This window comes from Xiphophorus maculatus, chromosome 4 (assembly GCF_002775205.1).
Source record: "Xiphophorus maculatus strain JP 163 A chromosome 4, X_maculatus-5.0-male, whole genome shotgun sequence".
Lineage (NCBI taxonomy): Eukaryota > Metazoa > Chordata > Actinopteri > Cyprinodontiformes > Poeciliidae > Xiphophorus > Xiphophorus maculatus.
Genome location: NC_036446.1, coordinates 18,567,546 through 18,576,630, shown reverse-complemented (window position 1 = coordinate 18,576,630; position 9,085 = coordinate 18,567,546). Strand labels below are relative to the sequence as shown.

Sequence of the window (9,085 nt, the reverse complement as noted above, 5' to 3'; positions counted from 1 at the left end):
AGTCACCCTCATAAATCCCGCAAAGTCTCATGGGGGCTAGGAGTAAGCTGGATAGCAAACAGTTTATTATTCAGCTAAACACTAGAACACTTTGGTTTGCGGACTTCTGACAAATGTAAAACAAACGACATAAGTTCTTCAGCTCCAAGTTTGGAGTCAATTCCTGAGTGGACTATAAGTGAATTGCCTCAGTATGAAGAACACAGGTGAGAATATGATAATTTTAAGGTGCACAATGGGAATCGATGGAGGACACTTACAGATTTAATTGTAAATGTCAGTAGACATACCTAAATACTTGCAAACAAGCTATGACACAAAACTAAAACAAACAAAACAGGTCTTTCTTAACGAACAAATAAACAAAATAGTAATTTATATAGTATGTATTTATAAAAATATTACCCTCCACGCTGAGAATTAGGTCATTACTTGGAAAAAAAAATCATGTGTGTTTCTCACTAAGTCGTGGCCATTGTCTTTGGTGTTATTGCTGCTTAGCAGCAAAGACAAATGATAGTTTTTCCCTACAGGTGCATCATTTCAGTGAGGAGTTGGGATAATCTGTAGTGCTCAGTTAAACCAAACCATAAGGGGGAGCCAAATATTCATCTTATGTTCCCAAAAAAGCAGGAACGTCAGTCAAGATGCCAGCAATCTGTGGTGAATTGGATTTTGTGTTATGACGATGTTGACTACAAATCCTATGCAATGTGGTGTCTTTTACTCTTTTATTAAGCTGGGTTCTGAAATGTGTTGCATGTACTTGTCAGCAGAGTGTTGCATTTTTACAAGAGTTTTGTTTCTCAGACTCCCTGTTAGTGATGATACTTGCCTGATAAGTGTCATTTACAGCAACACTTCTGCTCTCTGTTATTACTGTTGATGAGAAACATGTGAAAGAAGGAATTAACCCTCTATGGCATGACTTTTTATTTTTGTGGGGAAGAAATATTTTCCTGCATTCTTTGGGAGCTTGGTGGTCCCTAATTACATGTCAATCATAAAATCGGACTCTGACACCTCCTGGAACCAGATTTGGGTTTGTTGCCTCAGGGTAACATTGGTCTAGAACACCAAGATTGTCTACACTGATTATGAGAAATGAAATACAAATCAAACAAAAACTATATTCATAAAAGAACTATTTTTTGGACAAAAATATGTCAAAAATCATGCCCCCCAAAAAATAAAATAAAGGAGCAATGTGAGGTACAGCTATGTGGTTTGTTGCCTGAGGGCAACGCCATGCCATAGAGGGTTAACAATGTTTCAAATAAGTGATAAGTGACAAAAACAAGCTGAGGTGAAAGTATTTCAAAATAGAAATTAGGTATGTAACATGTTCCTTCTTCCTTTTAGTGATGGATTATGAAGAATTTAATGGATAGTAATCACACTTAGTTTCTTTAAATTAATTACATTTAACTAGAAAAATAACAAAATACATTTTTCTATATGACAGGTCTTTAAGCTCAGTCATCATAAATCAATAAATTTGATCACACTTTACTACAGTGAACAAAAGAAAACCATTTACAATATTTTTTATCATTGGATGATGTTTCTCAAATAAGTTTGATTTTTGGTGGCTTAAACATGTGAGGGATAATGATTACTTCATGGGCAGAATTAGGTTGCTGTAAAACTTTCTCTTTCTCTTCTGTTTCTCATCCTCAGGACATTCGGTCCGACCTCTTTTGGGACGTCTGCATGAATCAGATGTTCATCTTCCATTGTTGCCAAAGTTAACAAATACTCCTCTTCGTCTTCCTCTGCTTGTTCCTCTGGATTTGAAGAGCCTTCACAACTAAACTGCAGGCTTTCTGCCTCCATCAGAGGATCATCATCATCTGCTTCTTCCTCCTCTTCTACGTCTATATCCTCCTCTGTCTCATCCTCCGTTTCCTCATCCTCTTCTTCTTCCTCTTCCTCGTAGGTATCCTCTTTGGGGTAGTGGAACACGTGTTTCTTCTCACTGAAGGTTATTTGCTTCTTCCCTCCGCTGTGTTGTTGCAACTCTTTGCTCACCTCCAAACCAACTCTTTCCTGCTTTCTGCCAATACCAGGAGAAGCAGGGATGAGCAACTGTTTCTTCTCCTCTTCCTCCTCCACATATTCAAGCTCTTTGTCCTCTTCTGCTTCCTCTTCTACTTCCCCAACTTCTTCTAATTCATCCTCTTCTTCTTCCTCATCTAAATCTTCTTCTTCCCCTTTTTCCTCTTCCTCTTCATCTTCCTCTTCCACAATGGAGAGTTTCCTGGCCATGATCTCTTCCTCTTCCTGCTCCATCCTCTCTGCAAGGGCCTCAGCAGTGGGTTGGCTGGGATTCTCCTCCAGCTTAATAGTCTCATACTTGTGTCTATCACAGGATTCATCATACTCTGGATAAGTCTCCTCTGGATAGCCTGTGTTAAAGGAGCATGGAAATAGTCAGCTTTACATAAATAAAATGCTGGCGGTTTCACTGGAGGTAAGCCCTGCTCCTCAAACATATTTTCTGAAATTATTAGAGGAGCTTGAGGATTTATACTTGAGCACATACCTTCCCAATCTGCACCGTAGGGGACCTCCTCAGCCTCCATCTCGGGAGAGGCTCCCTCCAAACGGCCCTCCTGCATCAGCAGTGTGATCTGTCGGAGTTGCCTCAGGAGTTTTTCTTCCTTCTTTGATGTTGAAGTTTTACTCTTTCGCTTTCTGCCACTATAAAGCAGCACAAGTTAACTCGAGAATCTCAGGCAACATGACTATTTATAAAGAGCTAGCTGTCAGGTTTTTACAAAACGGCAGTATAAGGTACACATGCTGCATTTTTGCTCATAAATTCTTCAACAGTTTGGATTTCCCAAAAGTGAGTTGTTTTAGAAATATCAATTTTATCTTCTGAGGCTCATAAGTGAATGATTACCCACTTATTGTTTTTGTTTTTTAACTGAATATCGCCATAGAAAGTGCATTGCTTACTGGCGCAGCAGCTCTGCTACTTTACAAGGAATTTATTCTTGTAAAGTAGCAGAGATACTGAAGTAGTAATATTTGAAGTTATTTTAATTCTCAATTTTTGCTTTTTCTTTTTAGCCTAGTCTACCATCAAATAATATGTTTCAATCATTTTCAATATGCTGACTGTAATTGTGACTAATGGATATTCTGGGGGAAAGAAGCTCCTTACCTTGAGGAACAATGACTCCTCCCTGAGACAATCCTGTCTAGCATCATTTCTGTTTGCAAAAGTTTCTCCTGAAGCCTGGCAAGCTCATAATCAGTAGCTAAGCATTTCATAAGAATACAGGGATTAATATAAATAAACAGTGTGATAATAAAAAACACAAAATTTACAAATCATTTCAAAAGATTAAAAACAAAATCAAGATCACTTTCATGTGCTTTCAAAATTAATTCTGGCAGTTTTCTTGTGCTCTTGGTTTTTCCTAATATTTCTCTTAAAATAACAAAATAATAATAATAAAAAACACACAAAACTCTCCCATGTGAAATTTACACCATCAAACTACCAAACAAAAAGTCTGAGCCACACTCAAAGCTAACAAACACTTTCTGTGTCTGAAAGAACTTACCACTTGTGTTCGATGTGGTTTTCGTCTTGTCTGTTGAATAGATCCCTGATTTATTCACCTTTCCCTTACATGTTAGCTGTGAACAAACATACAGTTATGATTACTAGGGCTGTGCAAAGCATCTTTTTATTGTTACACTTTATAGTTTAAATAAAACTCATAATCGCCTTGACAGCAAAGAGTACATTTGCTGTCAAGACTACATTTAACTGAGTATATTTACTCAGTTAATTAGTTATTTATAATAACTATATTTAGTTATTATATTTATAATAACAAAATGATAGTTTAGTTATCAACTATTAGTTATTATATTTATAATACTTATAACTAAATAATAACTAAATATTTAGCTATTATAAGTTATTATACTTATAATAACAAAATATAAGAATCATTATAAGGCGTATTCATCCCACACTCAATAATCTACCAATTAGAGGGGTATGTTGCAGTGATTACCTTATACATAATATAAAGGATGTAAAGCAGAATCCCAAAGCCATATGTGGGTATGACTTGAGCCATCAGGTTGTATTTCTTGCCCCGCCCAATACTTTGAACTTTAACCCTGGCTTCAACAGTGTGTGTGAGGGAGCGAGAAGAATCCACTTCCCACTGCTCTGGGTCGTCTGACACTGACAGCTGATGCATCCCAGGAGGGTAAAACCCAGGTCCAACTGCAGGAGGTAAAAAAACAATCACTCAAACACTGCTTGAATTTATTTAACATATATTGCTCTTAACTTTCTTTTTAAACTTGTGTTTAATGATTTTTGTTTACACAACCAGCTAATTTGAAAATTGCAGATTTGTTAATTGTCAGCATATAGTTATATTATCATTCTCTTTCTCAGGCATGTTTGAAATGACATTTTGCAGTAAACCTTCAATAAAACATATGTAGGAGTAATTACTCCTACATGTATTTTCATAAAAACCAAGCTACATTTTTCTAGTTTTATTTTTTTCAATAAGAGCTGCTTATTTAAAATACAAAATGTTAAAATGAATGATGTGGTGCTGTAATATTTTAAACAAGTGCTTCATAATTTCAAATGAAAATGGCAAAAGTAATCCCACAATATAAATCTGGGAATAGCCATCATTTCAGAAATTACAGGCCTGTTTCATTACTTCCACAATTCTCCAAAATTTTGGAATAAATATTTGTTGCTAGATTGTATAGATTTGTTAGTAAACACCAACTACTCGCTGAGAGTCGTATGGATTTAGGTCACAAAGATCCACATGTGTGTGTATGTGTGTGTAAATATATGTGGGTGTGTAAATAGGTATATATTATTTATGTATATATGCTGTTAGATGAATATGTATATATATGGGTGTATGTATTACTTTCATCTGGTTCAGGAAATATTATTATAGTTATTATTATTATTGGTTTTTTTTTAAAGGATACTGGAAACAGGAAGACTATTTATGCAATGAATTAATGAATGGAAAAGGGGTATGATTATATAACTTAAACTTCATCATACTCCTTTTCAGACTCACAGTTACCGAATAAGTGGAGTATTTACATGCATATGAGTATGTACATTTGATAGTAAGGTATTGTATTTTCACTTGAAAACATGAAAGTCTTTATTATTATTATGTTTTGATGGTGAAATGTCTGTCTGAGATAAATGATCATCAATCAAAAAATAAATTCAGAAATATCAATAAAGAAACTACCTTTTTTATATCTTCTTTATACATCAGAACATGATCTGTTGCTTTTTGGGATCTTTTTTGTCCTCATCATGTCAGAAAAGTTCTATTAAAGGGAATACTCATCAAGCAATAATCAATCCCAGTTGTAACAGGTATAATCAAACTAAAACATTATTCACACTCGTTGGCGGTGGGTGTCCATAGCAGCAATTTTGTTTGGATAATCTTTTAAATAAAATTGTCATTTGGAAGCTGCTTTTTTGTCTTGACTCAAGTTAATGTTGCCAGATAATAAAATTTGTTGAATATTAAACTTGAGATATCTCTAGGCGGCACATTTTTCTTTATTTTTCCAGCGCTGCACATAAACTTCTCTTACCACATGAACATATATTAAAAACCACTACAGTAAACACATTTACAGTAGGGAAAATTCTCTGTAGAGTACTAGCTGACAACAACAACAACAGAGGGACTCAAGATGGAGTAGGTTGGATGATGACCTGATAAACTGCCTTACCCTCTGACTGGCCCCTCTCATTTTTTCCTCTGGGTAAAAGCATCTTGGGCAGGAAGAGAGACACACAAAGAACAGAGCATGATATAAGGGTAACCTTCTGGCAAGTTGTAATGGTCATTCTGCCTCAGAAAATGACTGCCGTCCAGTATTTTGTCTTTACTAGAAAAGCGAGAATCTGTCCCCAGATGTCAGCTCTCATGTGACGATGTTCCATCCAGATTAGTGAGGATTAGAGAAGCTGCATTCAAGCGCTGTCTGAAATATGGGCTGTAAATCTATAAACAGAAACCAGCTGCTTGTTGTATAGTTTTATAGACTTTTAACTACCACAGATGGATAATAAAGCAATCAATCCCTTGATTTAATGCTTCAAGTTGAATTTATTAAATCAGTCATAAATTTAGCAAAGTCAAGGACCACTGAAAGGTGCTATAAATCTATTAGTAAATAATGTTCTGAACTTATTGGAAGAAACTTATAATCAAATTAGGTCATACAATTTCTTTTTGCAAAAAACAAGTGAGTAGCTGCACTCAGTGGTAAGTCTTGGATATATTTGCAGCACATCTGAGTCAATACAGATATGGGGAGAATTATCAGTTAAAGTTATAAAGAAATCACAACAGATTTTTCTTCAGCTATGATTCAAAGCTTGATTCAAGCCAAACTTGGATAATGAAAATGTTACTTCAGCTGTTTTCAGACTGAGCTGAATTATATTCTCAAACTTTCATAAATCAGATGTGAGCACACTTTCAGACTATGTTCAGGTTCAAGGGTCTTCTCCCTCTTAAAAATTTCTGTTCTGTGAGATTCAGATGATTTTCTGGGGGATTAGCTTGTATTTTCACCTTGCAAATAGACACTCATTTGAATCAGGTGTGTTGGAAACATTAATCGCATGCTATGTTGGGGGTCTGATGTCTAGAACCAAGTGACACTGATTAAGAAGCACTTAAATTAAAATTAGTTTTAATGAATCATATATGAGCACACTTTCAAAATTTTTATTTAAGTGGTAAATGCTCTGTTTTGACTTAAAAGCAAGTAAAGAAGCAAATAAATCACATTAACAATATAAAATCAATGCAAAACAGTGATGACTCTGAGTGTTTAACTGTCTGTGATGAAAACAGAGTAATGTGACAGTCAACAATGGTTTAAATATTTATTATGTTATCATAAAATGTTACTGAACTTATAGCTTTGAATACAAATATTAAATGAGGCAATGTGAACATAACACTTCCTAACGCTTCCCTCTCTGGAGTGCATTTCATATCAAAGACCAGCAGATGGCACCACAGATTCAGTTACAAAAATACCACAAATTCAAGTCAAGCGCTCATCAACTTGACAGTGAAGTAACAATGTAATTTTTACTATATTTTTTAATGTAGTTGCTAAATATAGACGTGTCTGGAAATGGTCTAAGTAATAATTACATATGTCAGAAATTTTTAACGACATCACATGGAAAGCTGGTGTAAGACACAAGATAAATTTTGTTCAGATTACATTGTTTGATTTGCGTTTGACAACCAAGTTTTTTTTTATTTCCATACATTCATCCATTGTTTCTAGTAACTTGTCTTTGCAGGGTCATAAAGGTGCAGGTGCCGGTGTCCTGTGGTCATCGGGTGAGAAGCAGGTTTTGTCCTGGAAAGGTTGCCAGTCCCTCACAGCAGTGCAGAACTTAGAATGTCAAAGAGGAAAACATGAAGGTCATACTGGTATCACGTTGACCTAAAGTTATATTTTAGATTTTGTAACGTCAGTGTATTTCTATCACCTTTCATGTGAGGTTAGTAAGGCACCAAAAGCAAATATAACTCTTATACTTAGCTGGAAACAGATAAATTATTTAAAAATATAAATATATTTAATTCATGTGGTTGTGTTAACCTATTGCGATGAAGGCCTAACATCTATATTTAAAAGAAGTAATTTGCAACTTTCTTTATCATTCTTTATGAACTGCTCAGCAAATATGAATAAAATATTACCCCAAACTTTATTGATCAAAATAGGACTGATGGGTCTTTGTTTGTTTATAAGCTTCCTGTTGGTAAGGATGATGACAGACAGAACGGTCAAACTTGATGCATGTTTCTGAGCTTTTAATGGAAATTGTTATAGAGTTAAGTTGCTATGTATTGTACAGGTACATCTAAAAAAAAGAAGAAAGTTTAATATTTCAGAAACTGGAACTAATATTTGAATAATATATTATTCATTAAACATGGAGTGGAATATTTCAGGCCTTTATTTCTTGTCATTTTGATCATAGCAAAAAAATAAATAAAAAGAAAACTATATTCAGTGTCTCAGAAAGCTAGAATGTTGTGAAAAAGTTCAACAATGGAAACTCGAATCAGCTAATTAACAAAAAACTTCCAAAGGTGTTTTGAGCCTCTAAATGAGCGGTGTCAAACTCATTTAGGGACACATCAAGATTAGGATTGTCCTCATTGGGTTGTTGTTGCAGAATGTATTGATAAACTATCTAAAAAAAAAAACCTGTTTTAATATTACGGCATCCTCTACATTCGATGAGTACTACTAAAACTTAAATATTTAACATTGAAGTAATTTTCCACTGTGCACATAAAAAGTTATTTAATTTGAGTAAAAAAATAAATTATATTTAAGCACACAACTGTTGTCTTGATTTTGTCCTTCTGTTGCCCTGTAGAATTTGTATCCTGCATGTTTTAGTTCTCTCTCTGGTTCAACACACCTGGATCAAATGATGACTCGTTAGCAGCCCTCTGCAGAACATTAACATGCTGAGGGGGTATTTACCACCACCAGGAAGAGAACTAGGACTGCAGGATATTGAGTCTAGAGGGCCACAAAAATAGCTGTGGTAGATTTAATTTAGCAATAAAGGGGAGGACACTTTCCAGATGTCCAGAAGACGATCACTGACACCCTCCATGAGATATAAAGCCCAACTGTTCACTGCTAAAGAAGTCGGTTGTTCACAGAGTCCTGTATCCAAGTATATTCTTAGAAAGTTAACTGAAAGAAAAAAGTAGGAAAAGGAGCACCAAAAACAGCGATAACCGCAGTCTTGAACGAAATGTCAAACAAAATCCATTCAAACATTTGGGGTATCTTAACAAGGAGTTGCTGAATCTGGAGTCAGTGCATCAAGAGCCACTATACACAGATGAATCCAACTCATGGGCTGCAAATCTCCCATTCCTCATGTCAAGACGCTCATGAACCAAAGTCAACATCAGAAGCGCCTCATTCCTGGGCTAAGAAGAAAAGGAACTGGACTGTTGATCTGTGGTTCAAA

The 9,085-nt window shown here is 35.2% G+C and overlaps 1 protein-coding gene across 1 annotated transcript; it reads right to left on the bottom strand.

Annotated features, from left to right (window-relative positions):
• Window positions 1-1,471: 1,471 nt before the first annotated feature.
• Window positions 1,472-5,896, bottom strand: LOC106699820 (protein RIC-3-like). Its single transcript, XM_014471223.2, has 6 exons — window positions 5,779-5,896; window positions 4,041-4,258; window positions 3,579-3,654; window positions 3,173-3,269; window positions 2,546-2,703; window positions 1,472-2,408 (listed from the first exon to the last, which is right to left on the bottom strand). The coding sequence occupies exons 1-6, from the start codon at window positions 5,894-5,896 to the stop codon at window positions 1,633-1,635; spliced, it is 1,443 nt and encodes a 480-aa protein (XP_014326709.1). The 3' UTR covers window positions 1,472-1,632.
• Between the last annotated feature and the right edge of the window lie 3,189 nt (window positions 5,897-9,085).